We start from the raw sequence: 21474 nt of genomic DNA, 5'->3' as shown, positions 1-21474 counted from the left end.
TTTTATTACAGACTTTTGAAGTTTATATTCTATGTCTGTATTTTATGCTTTTATTGTTTATCTAATTTATGTATCTGAGTCTGTGTATTTGTTTTTTTAATAATTTTTATCCTGTTTACTGTACAGCACTTTAGTCGTTGGGAAATTGCTTTACAAATAAAATTGAACTGGATTGGATGCAGTTGTTAACTGTTGCCTCTCAGCAAGATGGTCTGAAGTTGTCATAATGTGAAAAGAACGACCCTGAATCGGGGCAACCACGGAGACAGTTCGTAAGGATTACGAAAAAGGTTTATTGAGGAGGATTCTGTAATGATGCCGGGCTGGATAGTCCTGGGTTCTGCTGGGAAGGATAAGGGCAGAGGTGAATAGTTGGTCCAGTGTAAAGGGTAGTGTAAACGGGATATATGACTGTTATTTAAGATTCCTGCTGCTGCTGTGGTGTTTAATGTGGGGTGTTTGGGGAGTCCTGCTTATGTGGTTTGTGCACCTGGACTTTGAAGATGGCTGCACTGAGTCATAACAGGCATGAGTTTAACATTGATGTAAATAAATAAATAACATTGAACTGGATTGGATGCAGTTGTTAACTGTTGCCTCTCAGCAAGATGGTCTGAAGTTGTCATAATGTAAAAAGAACGACCCTGAATCGGGGCAACCACGGAGACAGTTCGTAAGGTTTACGAAAAAGGTTTATTGAGGAGGATTCTGTAATGATGCCGGGCTGGATAGTCCTGGGTTCTGCTGGGAAGGATAAGGGCAGAGGTGAATAGTTGGTCAATGAAGTGAGAAAAGGTGGAGAATGCAGCACTCACAGGGTTTGGGGTCGTCTAGGGCTTTGGAAGGGTGGTGTCCTGGGTCCTGGTGCATACTGCGATTCTCTCTTTTCTGATGCTAGTGCGTTGGAGGGTGGACAGGCAGGCAACTCCTGGAGAAGGGCTGTGACTGACAGGTGGTTCGAGGAATCCGAAAGTCGATGGAAGTTCAGGCTTGGATGTTCGGTTTGCTTGAGGGGTTCCTTGGAGGAAAAATTCAAAACACAGAATTAGATCTGGCTTGGAAAGCTTTTGGGTCAAAAGACAATTTGGTCAAGTACCACGCTGGTAGCGAGAAAGAACTGATGCCCTGCTCCTGGTCTCAGCTCCTTAAGAAGGCACCTAATTAGCTGGGATGCGAAACACCTGCCCGTCACACCCTGCAGAGAGAGACAGACCAGGCCTGCACCAGGACCAGCAGTATGACAGAAGTTGAAATTCCAGTCAATCATCTTTGTGCTTGGAGTTTGCATGTTCCACTCTGCTTGCATGGGTTCTCTCCATATACTCCACCTTCTTTCTATAACTCATATTTTATATTATTTGGTTTCTACAAATTGCATGTTGCAAGTTTACGGTTGTTTGTCCTGTGGAGCTCTGTTTTTTTTTTTTTTTTTTGCTGTGATGAAACATTGACCTGTCCAAGGTTTACCCTGCCTCTCGCCAAATGATTGCAACATATAGGCACCTGCAAAAATAAACTGGCACAAACAATAGATGGACTGATGAAATATTGTATTGCATGAACAGTGCAGCGCTCACATACAATGCATGTACTTCACAATGCATGTACCCTAACATTTATCACAGCTTTAGCTCAATAATAACATTAACTAATTTCATGCAATGTTATACTAAGCTTATGCTATGTTCTTTTCTATGTGTGTGCATCAAGATTCACCTGCTTCGTACGTTCGTACTAATCATACATTTTGATTAATCTGGCTAATAATTATCTGACCATATGGCAACTCTCGGATAACTTTGCAAATAAATTCCCAGATTAGCAGTTGATATATGAAGATACATATGTGTGTATGTGGTTTTCATCTTTAACACATAATACATACTTTTCTTTTTACCATTGATAGTGTATTTTAAAATATGATCTAAAAGCATATGAACACTCTAGCAAGATGGTACATGGGGCCATCATACTATACATCTTGACATAGTCAAATACTAACACTTTTAAGACTAACCTTTCCAAGTGAATTTTGAAATTCAAGAATTGTTGATTTTGTCTTAAATAACATTACCCATTTCAGCAAATCTGCTCATCTTTCTGTAATTATGTAATAACAGGGTAGAGTTATGCCTTGTCAGTATTTTCTGATTTGCTTAGTGACCATGTTAGCGTTATACGGAATATAATATTGCAGCAGCACTTAATTGTTCTTCTTAAAGTTAAAGTTACACAGATCAACTCCGATTATACCTTTGATAAACACAAAATCTGTTAAGCAAGCTACACTACCTGTCTTTCTTCTTCTATCAGATTGTTTTCCTGTTAATCTCTTTACATCCACTGCAACACCTTTGTTAATGAATACATACTTTCGTCAGCAAATAGTAAACTAGCTTTCCGAAGATAAAAGAAAAAAAGTATGACTAATTTATATTCTTAACTACGTCAATGGCAATATTTTTCATTATTTTTTAAAATAACTCCTCTTACTGATCATTTTGTTCACCATGTGTACAATAAATACATTAAACAGTTCTTTCAGCAAATGTAATTCAAATAAGGGAGGAAACTGTTGACACGACTAAATCGCCTTTCAGCCGAAGCAAAACAGAAAACCCACAGCAGCAGCTAATCATGGGATTCTTTCTGTGATCAGCGCCCCCATGCTCTCTGTGTGCATGGATTCTTGTGGATAAACTCAACAGTAAAAAGACTTTGAGCTGTTTTGTGTACGGGTAGAGAGATTTTCTGTCCCCCACGACCATATCCCCAGTAAAACCTGGAATGGGGAAGATTCTGGATTTGTGTCTGGGCCTAACTAATTGAGTCCTTTAAAAACCTTCCTGCCCTGACTCCCGGACAGCTTTGCTGCACAAACGCATCCCACACTCACAAAGACACAAATCCAAGCACAAACACACATGTGCTCCTCTTTATGCCTTTCTCTGCCAAGCCTAATCCTGCTTTACCAGCTGTAGAAAGAGGGAGAAACAGAGAGAGAAAATCTCCTCCCTGCATTCAGTTCCAATTCACTTTTTCAATTTCAAGGTGCTTTATTGGCGAGGTTTTGCCTGACTGATGCCAAGGCAATTAGCAAGAAAAAAGTCTTGCTTTCAAAGCAGAAGAAAGGAGGAAAAAAGCAAATTGGCTCACATGACAAGCATCACAATCAGAACAATAATAATCAGCACTGAAATAATTGCAATTTGCCTTCAATTAGTTTATTTTTGTACCTATCCTCTCAAGAGATTCCATACAGATTTTCTTTTTTTATTGTGATGGCCCATGGAAAGTGTTCCATCAAATGTTTAAACACACATGAAAGCATTGAAGAGGAAGTGGTGTAAAAGAGATCAAGGCAAAACGGTTTCCAGGGAGCATGTCTGTGCAAATTCTCAGTTATCCGGGTCATCGCAACAGCAAACAGGACACTGGACTTTCGCTCAGTTCTTTGTTAAGATGTTTCAACACCTATCCAGGAGTCTTTGTCAATTATGGTGGCTTGCACTTGAACAACCTGCAGTTGGTGCACTGTTGTTGTTAAGGACATGGAGGCCCATGCTCCCAGGTGCATTCTAAGTTAGATGCAAATCAATGAACCACCCGTCACTGTCCTGGGTCATTAGAAGCTATTGCTTGGTGTGAGTGGAGTACAATTAGGAGGCAGCTACAGTAAGTAGAATAACTAGAGACCTGGACCAGTGCTAGGTCTGGCTGCAGGAGCAGAATTGACCATGACGTGTACTAAAGAACACAGACAGATAAGTTAAGTTTAACTGCCAGCATATTATTTTTTGACAGAAATTAATGCAACAGACAAAATACAATTGACAAAATACAACACAAAATTAACAGTTCCTGTTTCTTTTAAGGTTTTTGACATCAATACCTTTTCATTTTAAACCTGTTTTAGGCAAATAGAAGATTATATAAAAAGGTTGAAATAATTTTTTCAACCTAGTTTTTTTATTACTGTTAATCGAATTTAAATAACAGTTTTAACTTTATCTTCTAATTTGAGTCCTATTTTATCTCCTTAAGTTCTATTTTACACACACACACACACACACACACACACACCGGCTATACGAACCGTTGGGGCCCACTGCCGTTGCGCTTGTGTAATGACCCCAGACAGCTATCAGCATGTGTTAATGGTTATAAAGCGAACCAACCTTTTCACATTATTTATAATAGAAAAAAACATATTTAGGTCAATACGGTAATAATACACCAGATGGCTATGAGTAAAAGTAAATTTTAGCTTTATTTTCTCAAATTCTTAACATAGAACAATATATGTGTTATCATAGCTTTACGTTTCAACGGAAATACCAAAATAAAATGACATTCTCTACAGCAAAATCATTTTTTTTTCAACTGACCAAGTCCAGTACAGCAACATGTTTACTGGATGTCTATCATCATATTGGTGTGCAATTATACACTGTTTAAAGTTATTTAATGTTTCATAAATAACTCTCTGTCTGTTAAGTATTGTCTGGTGATGATCAGCTCTTAAGCTGATATCAGGACAATGTTGAAAGGGATGAATTCGAGCACTAGCGATCTTTTTAACAGCAAAACCTGCACACAAATAGAATAAAAAGGAGTGACAACTTCTTTTCAAGTTCAAGAATTTAATAACAGAAATAAAATGAACATCCAGAGAACCCTGGACCACCTGGGAAGTCAAACTGGTTATGTTCGTGACCCGATGGAGGTCTGTGCACTAACTTTTGATGCAAGGAAGAATGCTCCTGATCTAATTGAGAGTTTTCCGAGGTGTGAACTCTGACATGTAGTGGGGTTTTAGGTTCGTGTGGACCACCTGTGTAACTCTTCTGGCCCTTAGGGGGCGGCACAGAGTCAGGACAGGTGGTGGTATGAGTCAGGTGTGATGTCTGCTCATCCCTCCAATCTGAACCACCTGTGTCTACAGAGTTGTTTACCTGGTATTCTTTGGGGCTGTCCACTGCAGCAAGATGAAGCAGGGCTTCATCAAGGACAGTCTGACTTCCAGCATCTCCCATGGAGTCTGTGGAAATACTTCCTGTGAACTCAAAATTTAGAGGTTCTGCTCTAAATTTTGGCAAGACTGGTTCTGTTCTAGGTGCTGCGTTAGGAACTGCAGAGCTGTTCTGTGATTCCAGCTCCTGCAATGATTCAACCTGCTGAGGTTGATCGTGTGAAGATATCACATGAAGGGTGGAGGATTCCCTTCTCTGGTGGGATGCAGCCTCGCTGACATCAGGAGCTTTAAGGTCCTTGGTCTCAGCATCAGCTTCCTCCATGCTCACCTCGGTCTTTGAGAGCTCACGTCTGGCAGCACTCACTCTGTCTAAAATCATCTGATGCTCAACATGTAACTGAAGAAACCGTTTAGCTTTCAGTTGGGATCTTTGCTGATGCAGCAGGGTGATCTGGCAAAGAACATCTGTAATCAGAGCATCTTTAGTTGGGTTTGCAATAAAATCCATTAGTTCCTTAATCATTTTATCGCATTCAGCAAGGTTAAAACTGTTTAAATTATTTAACTCATCTGCAGATAAGTTGATTAGGTCTGCAACGACAACCTTCTGCCTCTCTATGTCTGCTTGGTCCACCAAAGGTGCAGCTTCGGATGCGAGACGTTCTGGCTCCCTCTTGCTAACACAAAACAAACACAAGTTATGACAAAACGTTCAAAATAACATAAGATCCAGTCGGTGCACGCTTAGCTATGCTTTTATGTCTAAACATACATTTTGCAAATACTTATCTGTGTGTGTAGAAACAGGTGCGCAGGTTGACTGTTCAGCGTGCGACTTATGACGACACTATTCTTACAATGTTAAGAACGCAAAACCTTTAGGACTTACGAGCTCTGTAGCGACTGCTTACCTTTCTTTAGGGTTTACTAGCTTTTGCGCAAGGCTTCACCTTTTAAGGAATGACTAGCTTTTTAGCTTATGCTTATGCCCACCTTTCTTCTAAGGGAAATTAGCACTTTTAGCTTTAAGAGCATCACCCCCCCCCTTCCACAAATAGGGTGACACCTCAGATTAACTAGGAGTTAAATCTGGGGACAAATATGTTCTACACGACACAAGTAAGCTTTTAAAATGTCTTGTTACACAAACATGCAAAGCATCTCAGGTTAGATATTTGAGCATGTAACTTTACTGGACTGGAAGTTGATTTTGAAAGCACATAACTGTGGACTTTCATTTAAGACTTGTGGTTTAAGCAAACTTGGGGATAAGTCACATCATCTGGAGACAGATGTGCAACAAATTTTGTTCAGTCAGTAAGCTTAACTTTACACTTAAATCCACTCTGGGACTGTTGGTTATACCAGATACCTTGATTGACTCAAACATCTGAGTTTAAGCTCTTGTTGTACAGTTTATTATCACTAGCTGAGAAGTTTTTTAGTTAACTTTTATTTTCCTAAAAGTCTAAAAACGTCACAGGTTATATTCTGATATGTGTGCAGTTCAAGCTGTGTTCACGAAGGCCCACCTCTGGGACGCCAAATAAATGTGCAATTATACACTGTTTAAAGTTATTTAATGTAAGTATTGTCTGGTGATGATCAGCTCTTAAGATGATATCAGGACAATGTTGAAAGGGATGAATTCGAGCACTAGCGATCTTTTTAACAGCAAAACCTGCACACATATAGAATAAAAAGGAGTGACAACTTCTTTTCAAGTTCAAGAATTTAATAACAGAAATAAAATGAACATCCAGAGAACATCACTATGTAATGCTGTTTACCTGAATTAACACAATATTTCGATTAATAAATCCTCTCTACTAAGCTAGTGAAACTTAACTAAACTACTAAGCAAAATGAAGATACAAAGAAGCTAAGCTAAGGAACTATTTACAAGCAAAAACAAACAAAAGACAAAACAAAAGTGGTTGGTCATAATCAGAATACTTCAGTGAATCCTGGTTCACTGCAGCTCTGATTAACTAAAACATGGAATGGAGTTAAAACATTTCCCATGTATTTCAATCCATTCACAATGCAAAGCCCAAGTTAAACAAAACATTATTTGTTGAAATACTATTCTGAGGACCGCTTTGTCCTGTAAAATCATTTAAACCCTTACGACCGAGTTTGTTAATGCGATTCTCCCTCCGGGCGCATGGGGTCACTGCAGCAACTCGGTGGCTAAAGTTGCCAAAATTGCCCTGAAAACCGGCATTAATATACCATATTGATGCGGGAATAAGGCAAATAACACCATCGGAGGATGGCGGAGCAGAACAGTTACGCTTTATGCTTTAAAACGAACTCCTTTTGAAATGTCCGAAACCCAATGTTAGCAAGGCTAATAGCATGTTGGCTAGCGGACGCTCGGCGCTAACAAATGAAAGCTTTTGCTTTATTTTTAGTCATAATGAGTGGCTGGATAACAAACATTAATGTCCCATCAATGTATGAAACCCATGTGGAGGTAACCTTGTTATAACCAAAGAAAGACACACTCAAATGATATTAGCAACACCATGAAATGAAGGCTACCGTGAGCTATTTCGTTAGCCCTTTGTTCTAAAGCACCATGTGTACAAACTGCTTACAAAACATTTCCCAATAAACCTTTTACTTCACCCTCAGCCCGCTGCCCAAACCTCTGTCTCGTGTCAGTTCTGTCCAGCTTTGGCCATTCACGGGAGGAGCGTTGAAGGAGGGAAGTTGTTGGCGGGCTAGCGTTAGCTCTGTAGCATGAGCTAACAACGTTGTCAGGGTCGGAGGCCTGGTCCCTGCCACGTTCTCTGACCCCGGTTGCAGTCACGATTTAAGCAGATTTCTCCTCGGCATGAGGAGGTGGCTTCTGTGCCGGCTTTTCAGCTCTGCGTTGCCTGGAACCAGCTCAGTCTGTGGTGCGCTGAGAAAGTAGAACAAAGCTGGCATAGACGGATTCCTTCACTTCGGCATCTGTTTTAAGCAGAAGTGAGAAACTTATCTTTGAATTGGCTGGCAGTTTCTCCTTATGCCTTATGGAGGAACTGAGTTTCAGAAAGGCTCATTCTCACTCAGCTCGCGGCCTCTTCCAGGCCCCATGGATGGTTCCTGGAGGCCTTCAGTCACATGGCTCCCCCCTCTCCTTGAGTGCTGGTCCTCAGAGGGTTTGGAGGTTTGTGTCTCAGCAGCTTGGAGTCAGGAGGAGAGAGTCGCAGAAGAAGAAGAGAGCTCTGTGTCTGTGGAAGAACGGTTTTATAGCAAGCAGGGGTCACAGCTGACCTCCTGCTGGGAAGAAGGGGCCGTCCAAGCCTTGAGTGTCTCATGTTGCGGCCAGAGTGGAATTCCTTTGTTAAACTCTTCCACTGTTCAGAATCCAATCCGAGATCAATTATTCATCATAGCATATTATGGCACAACAATATGTAGTCTGGGAGTTGTTTGAATTTTAGTGTTGGGGTGAGTTTAATTTACTTCTTTCTTCCTTGGTGGGGGAGGAGGCTTGTGGTAGGGGATTGCTTTGATGGCTCTGTGCCTGGCTCCTTATCTCGGTCCTGGTTCATGGCGACTCTCTGTGTTGGTTCTATACGGGGAACAGTGGTCTGCATGATTTGGGCAGGCTGGCTGACTGTTGTTTTGTTCTCCTCGTCTTTCCGCCGAACGGTGCAGAGGGTTAACGGGTGAGTTGGGGTGGGGTGCCTATTGGAGTCAGTGGGGAAGCTGAATTCCTTGGAGGGCATGTTGCTTCCCAGTGATTCCTCCCCATCCCCGGACACCTCCCTCCACCAGCTCCATCATGCTGTCACACATGTAGGACTTTGAGGGGTGGGCTTTGTCGCTGGAGAGTGGGGAGGATTTCTCAGTGCTGGTGCCTGCTCCCTTCCAGGAAGGTGCCGACTACTTTCTGGGAAGGCTTCTTTTTGGCCCTCCCAGTTTTAAACACACTTGAGAACAACATGCAACAACACAACATTTGAGCAGGCAGAGACAAGCTCTTTCTCACACCCCTGTTCTCTGACTGCCATCCGGATTCCGGGGCCTGAAAGACGAGCAGGCCACCTTTTGCCCTCCCCTGGAAAGTGGGATTAGGGCTAAGGTATGGAGGGCAGGGTGTGGGGGAGTTAGCGCCTCAGGGCTAGTGGGGTGGGATCTGGTTGCCTGGCCCATTTGGTTTATGTTGGCCCCTTCTCCTGATGGATGGGCCTGTGCATCGTCTGGGCTGGGATCGGGGTGGGGGGTTGGGACTTGAGACTGAACCGGGTAGATGTGGAAGGAATTCTAAACAATAACTGACTTCCTAGAGTTATTGAGTAAGGAAATTATGTAGTGATAAAGTTCCAGCACTTTTATTGAAAAACAGAGCAGAGATCACATAGATGTAAAGTAATCGCACCCCACGGTCCCGCTGCAGTCTGTGTCTGCCTGTTTCTGCCCCTCCTGGCTTTCGGCTCTCCCTAATACTTGACAGTGGCCTTGCCATGAGACAAAAACAAGACAGTCTATCCTAGGCAATCATCATCCAGCACAGTAGCTAAACAGCATTTGGCCTTGGCAATCAGCAAAGCGGTGCTCACATGTCCGAGTGGTGTGAGGTCATAGTGACAGAATAATATTCCCATAACAGTAGGTCAGGTTTTGTTCGTGGTGGTGCCACCCCACCTCTCCATCTCGATTGTTGGGGTTCACCTCACAGCTCTGGGGGCTGGATACTCCTGCTGGTTCCTGGACCTGGGACTATGGAATGTGTGTGGTGAGTGTGTGTACCGCATCCTTTTTTATGGGAAGGAGTGTTTGTATTTGGAGAGACTAGTGTAGGAACGTATAACTGTGTACATGGTTTTCTGTCTTTTTTTGTCACTGGAGGAGCTTCGGCATTGTGGCTGTTGGTGGGTTTCCTGGGGCTCCTCATTGCTTTTCCCTGGGATGGGGGAGGCAACTTTCCCTGGGTTGGTCACTCTTGGGCACTTTTGCATTGGGGGTCGCTTCAGGCATCTGGGCCTCAGTGCTCTGGGGGCAGGTCTTTGGCTCCTCCCAACCACTATTGAACATTTCTCTTATGGATAAACCTTACATACACAAGTGCGCTCTCACAAACACCTACATGTGCTTGGATTCACGTGCTTACAGATTCACTTCTATACAAAAAAAAAAACATCTTTAGTTGACACTTTATATATTTTGTTTTAAATAATACTGCATATTCTTCCGTGATGGTATCAAGGTGTTGGTTATTTGTACCTGTAATACTTTATCGGTTGGTTTTGCTGTTCTTTTTCCTTTTGCAGGTTTAGAAGCAGACTCAGAGGATGTTATATTGCACAGCAGAGCTCTGTCTGGAACATCTGCTCCTCTCTCGTTTTGAGTCTTCTACAGTTTTCTAGTGCCAAACTACATAGCACCCCAATTGGCTAGAGCTAGTCAAATGGTTATGTTACAACTAGATCCTTCAACATAAATCTTTAAACAGATTATAACAATTTTTACTGATCGTCATGTGTTTTAAGTGTTTAGCCCACATGCAGATACAGACGGAAGACAAGCACAGTTTTAAGATGTTTATTGAAAGGTTCAGGCTGCGATAAGAGACACAGCGTGTGGCTCGGGCAAGGTCTGAACCTCAGTACTGGAGCGACTAAGGAAAGCAAGAGGAATAATGTTACATGTGAACGAACCAGGGGAAAATACCAGAAGCTGCGCCGCTTACCATTTAGCAGGGCTGACCTATCCAGAGAGAATAATGACGAGGGAACTCTGTGACTGTAACAACGGCTGTTACTCTTATACGACGGCACCTTTTGTTGGTACTCAAAAGTCCCAAGGTTGTTGTTTATTGGGTTTGGCTACAGGCAACTTTAAAGATCTCCTAAATATTTCTAGAACCATGCACAATGTCTGTTTTACAACCATTAGAGAAGTCAATAAAAAATTACTTAATAAATCAAATGTCCACAACTTCTAATATAATTTTATATGCTTCTTTAATCAGAATGTTTAAGCATGAAATTAGTAACTGCATAGTTGAGCAAATACAGAAATCACAAATCAAAATTTAACAAACTTCCTAACTCTATCTAAAGCTAATTACTAATATGTTCAGAAGAGGCTTTTAAATTTCTGGGAGCAGACAGACCCATACCGCAGATGGAATCCTATGGTTTCCTGGGCAAGTAAGTTGATCAAAGGCAACACTCTGATGTCTAGATGATGTCCTGCTCACAAAGGCTCACAGCTTGAGTCTCCATCCTGACAGCGTGGGCTGAGGTTCATCTCTTTGGCTCAATATGTTGTTTCAGCTTAAGCTCTGACATCTGGTGGGTGAGGTTGCCATCTCTGGAACAATCGCGCCGTTTTCATCGACCAGTTCAAAGCCACAGCGGCACTTCCAACAGAATCTGTGTATCACTGGCCCCAAATTGAAGAAGAGAATGGAGAAGGGGCATCGGGCTCAGCCTTGCTGGTTCTCAGAGACAAGGGGTTCTGTAGTCCTTCTTTGACCAGTTGATCTTCTTTCTTTCTGTCTTTTTTCTTGTGTCTTCTTTCTTCTGCTCTGTTTGAGAACTGAGCACTGAGCACCCAAAACATCTCCTTTTTATGTGTTTTTGAAAACCGTTGGTGGGAGTTGCAAAACACCTTCCTTCAGCCAGAGTCCCCTTTGATGTAAAAATAGGGTGCAGCCAGCTCCAGTCAATCAGGCTCTTCCTCATTTAGTTTCCGTTCCAGCAATCTTTCAACAGCCTTTACTAAACATGTACAGTCATGCCTCCCCTATTAGCCTTCTAACACATTCACTTTATCAAAAAACAATCAAACTCAAATTATTTCAAGAATGTTATTACATAAGTGCTTGAGCCTTTAATAAAAAGAAAAATAAAGACAGTTAATCAACCACACAGTTTCAGGTGCTTTTTTTGTCATTGGCTTTTTTTCCTAATGTTTCTTAAAGTCCAAATTAAAATCAAATTTATAAACTACATGGATTACAGACAAGCTCACCACACCACGGCCTGTTGCAAGTTGACATGATGTAATCTCTTTGAAATGTGTTGGAGGACTGAGCTGTAGACACTGGAGAGTTGGAAGCACAACCCCCCCCCCTCTGTTTGGTGATGGCTTTTATCTTTCGACCAGGATGGCTTCCCTTACCCCCTTTTCACACCATCTGTTCTCCCTGTCCAAAATCTGGACATCATTGTCTTCAATAGTTTGTCCTTTGTCTTGCAAGTGAACTGCTGAATCTTACCCCAAGCTGCTTGCCCTCCTGTGGCATGTGTTTATGTAGCTGTTGTTTAGTTTCTCCAGTGTAGGAGTCTGAGCAGTCCTTGCTGCATTGGAACGCATACACAACAATCTGTTGTGGTTTAGGTATTTAGTCACTGGATGAACCCGTTTCTGTCTTAAAGTGCATTCACACCGAATGCAAATGGCACCACAATGTTGCTACTTTTGCATGCTGTCGCTCACCTGACATATTGCCGGCAGTTCGCATGGCATGCGACAGCAATTGCACAGTGGGCGACAAGCCAGAAATACTGTAGTGCAATGGCGCCATCTTGTGATGTTTTCACTTAGCTGCCACTCCAGTCTCCTTATTTACTCTTTTGCAGGATTGGTCCTTTCTGGACTCTGTAGTAATAATTGGTTGAGTCTTACAACTCAGGCTGACCACAGACCATGTTGAATGAAAACTGCTTCATCTTCACCGTAGTCCCTTACCCCACATCACAGCCAGATCCAGTTCCCTGATTGGTTGTCACGATGCGACAAGACACAAAAGTTCAGATTTTTCATCTCCAGCCACTGTCACTTTAGATTCATTAGCAGGTGTGTCACTCTGGCTTTGCTTTAATCACCAAAATTGCTCCTTGTGCATCGCTAGAATCACCTCTGTGGCCCCAATTAGCATTGCTTTGCGTCGCATCATTCCTATGCTGAACCAGTACATAGGGAAACCATGTAAATATGTCGCCTGGCCTACCAAATTCGCATTCGGTGTGAACACACCTTGAGTGGTGTTAGGTGTGAAGCTTACTGGTATGTTGGGTTTGGAGAAAATCCTCCTGAGCATCTCAGAAACTTCTGACACATATGGAATGACAATGTTTTTGCATCTTACTGGTTTCTCCTCTGTTTGATGCAGTGTTGTTTCTGTAAAGCAGGCAGAAATAACAACACTGAGTCGAATGTCTATGTAAACAATAGGCATCATTAGAACTGGGCTCTCGAAGCTGAATCCCTGGATGCATTTTAAATAACCCCAGATCTCATGAGAGAAGAAAAACACAATATATATGTATTGGATGTCTGCATAAAAATCCCAAAATACTATTAGAATTCCATATGTGTACTTAAAAATAAGCAAAGATGTCTGTCTTTATTTAATATTGCAAGCAATATATCCAATATACAGAACCTTACATGACTACCGCTCCTAAAAAAACTTAAATTGCACACAAACAGCACCACAGGAGCGGCTGGTGATTGTTCTCAAAGTGTGTAATCTCTTTAGTAGCGCAGTTATTTGTGGAGTTCCCCACCACACACTTATTAACAGAAATGTAGGTGAGACTGCAGGGGGAGAAAACATTTTTGCCTGTTGCTTCCACATAATCAGGTTAGATTATTATATTTTTTTAAAACATCGACTTATGAGGGTGGCTGCAAAATGTATATATGAAGTATTTATATATGAAGACAGTGATACATTCTTCTGTTAAAGCAGATAAATAAAATATAGCAAGTTAGTAAAGCCTAATTAGACAAGATAGCTGTAAAAGGAGAAAAGTATTTTTGTTGTTGTTTGTTTTCAGTCTTTAGCTGCTTTGTCATCAACTCTTTCCAGTCCTATATTATACTTATTGCAGATCCAGAAACACTTAAAGAGGATCACATTTATGAGACACTAGGTGAGTATCTGTGAGTTTATGTACAATGTTTTACAGACATAATAAGCAAAAACTAAGTTTATGACAAGTTTGTGAAAATATAACAATTGTAGTCATTTGGTTTAGCTATACGTGGGGGGAAACTAGATTTAAAAAAAAAATATTTAACCTGGTTACTATGAATAAAAAGCAGCCAAAAAAACATTGTACATATTTGGGTTTGAATCACAATCATTCAAACACCAAGCCAATAGGCAGAGAACTAGTATGCCCTTGTCTTAATAATTTAATATGAAATTATTTAAAAAAAAAAAATAGCATTTGACTATTTCTGGACTGGGGTAAGCCCCCACTGTCACAGTATCTTAAATAAATACAGTGACATGAGGCAAAGAATAAATAAATATGCAAGCAGGATATGTTTAGTATCCCTGCGACAGACTGGCGACCTGTCCAGGGTGTACCCTGCCTCTCGCCCATTGAATGCTGAAAATAAGCACCAGCACCCCTCGCGACCCCACAAGGGACAAAGCATGACGGATATGGATGGATATGTTTAGTATTTATACTAGGAAACATTTCTAGACCTCACAAAAACCCTTTTTGTGCCCACAAGAAACATCTCTCTTGGACTCATTTAAAACTTTTTTCATGTGCAAGGAGCCTCTAAATTTCCCACAGAATTTTCCAATGAGGATTTTTTGACTTGGATTTCTTTTATGTCTTTGTTTTCTTAATTTTCTTGTTTGTCCTTTCATGCATAACATTATTAATTTATTCATTCATTTGTATTTAATGTTTTATTAGTTGTGTTATGTTGTTGTACATCTTTCTGTATGATCTTTATTAGGTCTTTTCCCCTTGGTTTGATAGTTTCTTTGTAAATCAGTTATATCCATGTTAATTTAGCATCTTTCCTCAGCCTTCTTGCTTTTCTTCAGCCTCAGCTGCCCCATGTTCTCCTCTGATTAACACACCTGTTAGAAGGTGGGGTGTGCGGGCCTATAGCATTGCATGCTATAGGCCTGAATTTGACTGTGCTTAATTAATTTGGATTTTAACAAAAACATGTAATTACTTTTATTTTCTGTGATTATATTTTTTCCAAAATGTGCAGAAACCAAAGAATGGAATGTTAAAGATTATGTTTTCAATCTGTAAAAAAACAATGAAGAAAATGAAAGAATATGATTAACTGAATACTAAGGCAACATGGGCCCAGTTGTGGACATTAGTCGATTTTCTGGCCATTAAGTGAGGAAAGACAAGTTACTTCTTTAAACCATAATACTGCAATGTGATTAGCCCAAAGCGTTTTTGGTTCGGTCCTGAACGGCTCAGGCAGGAGAGGGACAATATAGATTTGTGTCTGTTTGTGACAACCCAGTCTCACTAAAAAACGTGTAATATCCAAGTCGGTCCACAGTGGGAAACATAGTATTGTCACAATTAGGCTCTTCAGTACGTGTCAAGCTTATGTTTTATTTGGCCTATTCATTTACATTGGCTTGTAACCAGGTCATTTGACTATCGAGTTTTCCCCAGAGAAAAAAAAAGAGCATGGCTGGTGTTGCCTGTGGAAAAGTAAACATTTAAGTAAAACAACTGTGTTCATATGCATTTTGATTACATTTCTAGTAAGAAGTATGGATATTATTTTCATAATCTTCGTTCAGGGATGGTAGATAACCTTTCCTTTATTAGCTTTGCCAAAGATATTCTCAGAAAGATGTGAAGAAGTGACGTTTCCTTCCTACGTCACCTAGTGTTCCCGAGATTCTGGTACATATGAAAACAACATTTAAGCAAAGCATTTGTAGTTGTATGCATTTTGATGACATATCTAGCGAAAACAATGCATAATACATTATAAGCTTTATTCAGGGAAGGTAGACAACCTTTCCTTTATTAGTTTCGGCGAAGATTTTAGTGTGTCTCAGAAAGACGTGAAGCAGTCATGTCACGTTGCTAGGGCTGTTTCCAAGGATGCAGCCAGTTACACCACTAACTTCCGCATTCATAAAAGTCAGTATTTAAGAAAAACATTGCAGTTCTATGCATTTTGATGACATCCCATTGCAAAAATATATGCACAATATATTTATAATCTTCATTCAGGGGAGGTAGACAATCTTTCATTTATTAGTTTTGCAGAAGGTTTCAGTGTCACGTTGTTAACATGTATTTTTCTGATGTGTGCTCTTCACTGACGTCATTTGTTGTTAGTGACTATAAATTGTGGAACATGCGCAGTGCCAGTGAAACTGTCACAGGGCATATTATCCAGGCTGAAACTGCTATTAGAACACTTAGAAATGCTGGACAGATGCTGAGTGACGGACTATTGATAGCAATGACTTTGAAAGGTCTGCCTGAACCATTTAAGCCATTTGTTGTTCACCTAACTCAAAGTGATGATGACAAGTTAACCCTTGTTGACTTCAAAGTCAAGCTGAGAAATTATGAAAGCACCGAAAAGTTAAATGTTAATACGGATAAAAGATAATGTGATGAAAGCCAGCGGCTTCACAACCAAAGGGGTGCAGAGACAAAAAGCAAACCCAGATTTTACATGCTACAACTGCGGCCAGAAGGGACACAAAGTGCAACAATGTCCAATGAACTATGAAGGACAAAGACAATGATGCAGTTTTTGTAAAAATTCTAGTCACAAAGAGAGTAATTGCTGACGAAGGAAGAAAGAAAGTGTGGAACAGGCTATTGTGGGGGGTGATCACTCATTTGTTTCCAAGATGAGCGACTGCCAGATCAGCGTATTGAAACAAATAGGACTCGTGGTGGACACCAGTGAGACTTCTCACATAATTAATGAACTGAAGAAGTTTAAAAACTTTCATAATGCCTTTTGACTGAATGAACACTTTGTGAAGCTTGCTGACGGGATGAGGGCCAGTGGTGTCGCACAAAAGAGAGGTGGTGCAGAGGTTTGGCTGCAAAACACAGAGGGACGGAACGTGAAGGTGGCGATAACGAGGGCACTGTACGTCCCCACCTATCCCCAGAGCATCTTCTCTGTTAAAGCAGCGACGTCCAACGGAGCCCAGGTCAACTTTCAACAAGGATACAATCGTCTGTAAAGATGGCGTCAGGTCTGACATTAGAGTGTACAATAGACTTTACTTCATTGACATTCATGATAAAAATTATTTTGATGATCAAGAGGATGATGCAGTTTTGGGTTGTTATGACATTTAAGAGTGGCACAAGATTTTAGGTCACTATAGTTTTAAAGATGTTAACAATAGAAAATGTTGTGAAAGGTATGAAAATTAAAGGGAAGGTTGATAAAACTAACCTAGACTGTGGAGCATGTATTGAAGGGAAATTTACCCAGAGTAGAAGTAGGCAAACTGATGCAAAAGCTAAAATGGCCCTTGAACTAGTGCATACAGATCTAGCTGGCCCTGTTGAGCCCGCTGTAAAAGAAGGATTTCGATATACACTAGCATTTACTGATGATTTTCCAAGTGCAATATTTGCCTATTTTTAAAACCTAAAAGTGACACAGAGCTACTGAAAGGTTTATTGCAAATGTAGCCCCTATGGAAAAGTGAAGTGCATTTGATCAGATAATGGCACCGAGTTTATGTCAAAAGAATATCAGTCTTTACTGAGTAAAAATCCCATTAGACATCTGCACCTTACTATCCCCTTCAAATTGGGACAGCTGAAAAAAGCTGGAGAACCCTGTTTGATATGGCAAGATGTATGTTGATCCTAGGGCTGGGCGATAAACCGATTTTATGGATTAACTCGAGTGTGTAGTTCACGTCGACTTGTTTGAATGAAAATCGGTTCTCTCTTTAAAGTCTAACTCTTGGACTGAATGATGTATTTTAACGCAGATGCATTCAAATAGTCACCAGAGTAAAGACATGTATATTATATGTGAATTATGTGTGCCGTTTGGAAGTAATTTTGATAAAACTTGCTGTATAAGCGGAAGAGCCCGAACATTCCTCAATCGGCTGCTGCAGAATGTGACGTCACACACAGACTTAGTACCGTGCATCCGGCTGCTAACACTACGACTTTCGCTACCGATTTATTACATTTAATTAATACCTCTTACTCTACGTACAAAAAAATTATAAAAAAAATGTCTGATACATCTACAAACTCCACCTCAAGCATCGACGACTCCGATACCGAATATATATACGAAGAAACAGAGTTTGAACAAGGTGAACCTGAGCAGACTATATCTAACTGCCCAAGACATGGAGCCCATGCTCCATTGTAAGTACCCATCAAAATCCTCGCTCGAGAAGTGTGAATTGCATAAAACACTTTTGTCACTGGCGGCCATCCAGTCCTTTCGCGTTTCTTTTACGAATTTATCCCATTTCTTTTGGACCTTTTGATCCTTCGGCCAAGTATGCAGCGCTACTTTCTGGCCTGCACTAGACCGCGGTGAAGTTGGTTTGACATTGGACATTCAAGCTCCGCGGAGTCAGCGGAGCACTCTTGAGAAACAAAAATCAAATCAGATTTGTTGACGGTCCCACCGCTAATGGGAGAAGGGAGCAGCTGAGAGACGCTGGCCGAAATCGGAGTCCTTCAACCGGATCAACCGTGAGCTAGATCCCGCTGACTCCGCAGAGCTTAAATGTCCAATGTCAAACCAACTTCACCGCGGTCTGCACTACAGCAACCTACGCACCTAGAAGGCATTTTATTGTGGACTTAGTTCGGCGATTTTTATTAAAAGCGCTTGCTCAAAGTAGACGTGGATCAGCAGATTTGGTGTGTGAAAGAAAGAAGATACTGGAAAAAATCCATATATCCGTGTTCGCCGTACCGGTTGTACAATGTAAACAATGTGTGTTTCTATGCAAGTTCGCTTGACGCATTCTCGGTTTTTTTGAACTGACGTCACACGTTGGAAATGGCCGATCGTAAACAAAGGCAGCCCTCCATGCCCCCGCATAGAGCGCGCATTTACCAAGTAGTGAGTGACAACATGGCAGCAACCAGGGAAGAACTCGTTCCGAAGAAAGGCACTGTGTCATCCGTCATTTGGAATAGGGCTTGGTCGTCATGACGTATTACTTTGTGTGGCCACCATATTGAATGCCTCCGCCCCCGCTACTCAGACTACTGCCTATGACTACCGCATACTGTACTCCCTCTCTCAGCCGTGTTTTAATTTGATTAATTTTACCGTAACTTCATTTCAACCATGGTAAACCGTTGCTGTGTTGTGGGCTGTAACAGTGCAACACATGATCGCCATGGGAAAAACATAGAAAATGGGTTAACTTTCCACCGCTTTCCTGCCTGGAGGCGCAACCACAGGAGAGACAGCAAGCGCAATGGAGTTGTCGGCTCGCTTGGATCGCGGTTTTAAGACTACCGATCATAACTTTCCACAGTATCCCGATGTCAATGAGAGTGTGTTCCCTGCATTTTCATTCTGGTAAGTTAAAGATGCACGGTTTTATTTTATAGCCTACATTGTTTCTTTCCTTCAGCCGCACACCACATACATGCACATAAATACTAAAACGGCAGCGGGAAAAGGCTCAAATACGTGAGAAACCAGGAGGGTTTAGGGAGGGTTGGCAGTTAACGTTACTAACTACACCTTTGAAACACATAGCAGCTAGTTAAAAGTACATTACATGCGTGAGTGGTTGTTAGCACTGACGGTTAGCAGGTGCCAGAGCCCGTCTGAGCACAGCTTACCTTTGTACGAATTACTGTGTTCCCACTGCTTGCTGGCTTTATGATCAGCAGCTCCTGAACCCATCCATTCGTAAACTGCACATAAGACTCCAAGGACTTGTAGCTTTGGAACTGTTCTGAAGTATAGGCGCTCACACAACAAACTAGGTAGCCGAAGACGTCCGATATACAAAACAGTGGCAACAAGTCGTCGTCGGCGCTCCATAATAATGCTGATTTTGTCAACATACCGGTCCCTGGCTTCTCTATTTAATGTGTCCCGGTAAATTTCAGATCCTTTTCGGGATTTTAACATATTTTTTCTATCTATTCTTTCTCAACTCTACTTCTACGTCTCTTCGTTCAACAACGTTATGTCAGAGGTATTTTAACGTTGCGTTGCCATCAATATGGCCGCCACGTCCCACAATGCAACGCGGATCCCGAGCCCTATTGGTTCGCGTTTGCGAGGTCAGATTTAGACCAGACAACACCCCACTGCAAAGTATGTATGAAGCCTGTTGCTAGCAAATGCAGCAGTACCACAAATGTACTGCAGCACCTCAAAAAGCATCCTGTCGAATGGGAGAAATATTGCGCGCAGCGGAATGAAAAAGACAGCAGCACCACACGCACAGCCGCTAAAATACAGTCCACCGTACCACAAACGTTTTCAAGCTGCATCCCATATGACAAGAATTCGGCCCGCTGGAAAGCCATAACAGATGCGATTGCTATGTATATAGTAAAGGATATGGTGCAAATATATACGGTGGAAAAGCCGGTACAACATAAGATAGCTGTTGTTGTTGTTGTTAATTTTATTGCCGAGTGCTTTTACACGGACATGCCGGTTAAACGGTAAGTAAAAAACAAAAACAAAGCCTCAATACTTAGTATTGCAATATTCAATAAACACAAACTTAAACATAGATTTAGGAGCTAGGCTTGACCTAACTAACCAGTTATAAGGCAGGGTTTACACTTAGAAAACTTTGTGACATGATAAACAGCAACATTCATACATCACTGTGCAGCAAAATACAGCTAGCATTTGGCTAACTAGCTCTAGCAAATTCACCAGCCACATGCTTAGAACAGATGACAATACTCATCACCTCACAGCATTAATATAACTCACCACATTTGGCAACACTCATGAACTCCAGTAGGATATGATCCTATGGCCGATTTTGTTTGTTAGTTTCAGCTAACTGCAACCTAAGTGCACTACTGGTCCACCGTTTTTTCTTCTTCTTCCCCTCCATTCGCTTACCAGTGCAAAGCAGCTACAGCGCCCACTAGAGGAATAGGAGGAGTGAATCCAACACTATCTACATCAGGGATGGGCAACTTCCATGATAAAGACGGCCACATTTTTTTTAGCACGACCATTGGAGGGCCATATGACCATGCACTTCAAATAATTGGATATGAAAGACGCTACAAATTATTCTCAATAAGAACACATTTTAGATGAATTTATATCTGTATGTTTACTGCACCAACATATAACTATTTTCTGCATATAAATGCATTTTAATATGTCCTTAAGCAAAAGACAAACCGTTTGCTTTAAAAAAAAATTGCAAAAAAGGAATTTAAACTCCATATCAATGCATTCAGGAGCATTGGTGATTTCAAATTTACAAGGAAAGAGGCATAAAACGGCACAGAACTTAACTCAAACAATAATGTGTCTATCCAGAAACTGTGTGGGCTTTCTTACAGTACTGAATGCTCTATAATTGTATTTCTGTTACTTTTTGATTATGCACATCTGTTAGCTTTTTATTCTGAAAATTCTAATGTCCCATGCTCCTGAATGCACCATAGCTTTCTGACGCTCACGAATGCATCACACTGGTCTGTGAACGCGGTGCTGCACATCTTCTGCTTAAGACAAAGCTTTGCAGTTTCAAAACTTACGTCGGCTCTCACGGT

At 41.3% G+C, this 21474-nt stretch overlaps 1 protein-coding gene across 8 annotated transcripts in view; it reads right to left on the bottom strand.

Moving 5' to 3' along the window:
* Window positions 1–20824, bottom strand: part of LOC105940211 — a 29551-nt gene extending 8727 nt beyond the window's left edge. For 2 of the 8 annotated variants that reach the window (XR_002426827.2, XR_004933275.1), the window contains exon 1: window positions 816–4425. Coding sequence is in view for 2 of the 8 variants with exons in the window: in XM_036150164.1 (XP_036006057.1) it covers window positions 4644–5652; window positions 12990–13045 (1065 nt within the window). In the remaining 6 variants the exon portion in view is untranslated. Of the gene's footprint in view, window positions 1–616; window positions 745–815; window positions 4426–4623; window positions 5653–12989; window positions 13106–19551; window positions 19589–20671 lie in introns of those variants that run through there. The other 6 variants (XM_036150164.1, XM_036150165.1, XR_004933274.1 and 3 more) reach the window with 6 other exon arrangements.
* Window positions 20825–21474: the final 650 nt, after the last annotated feature.

Source organism: Fundulus heteroclitus, chromosome 18, assembly GCF_011125445.2.
Source record: "Fundulus heteroclitus isolate FHET01 chromosome 18, MU-UCD_Fhet_4.1, whole genome shotgun sequence".
In the NCBI taxonomy this organism is placed as follows: Eukaryota; Metazoa; Chordata; class Actinopteri; order Cyprinodontiformes; family Fundulidae; genus Fundulus; species Fundulus heteroclitus.
This window is presented reverse-complemented; position numbering and strand designations above follow the sequence as displayed.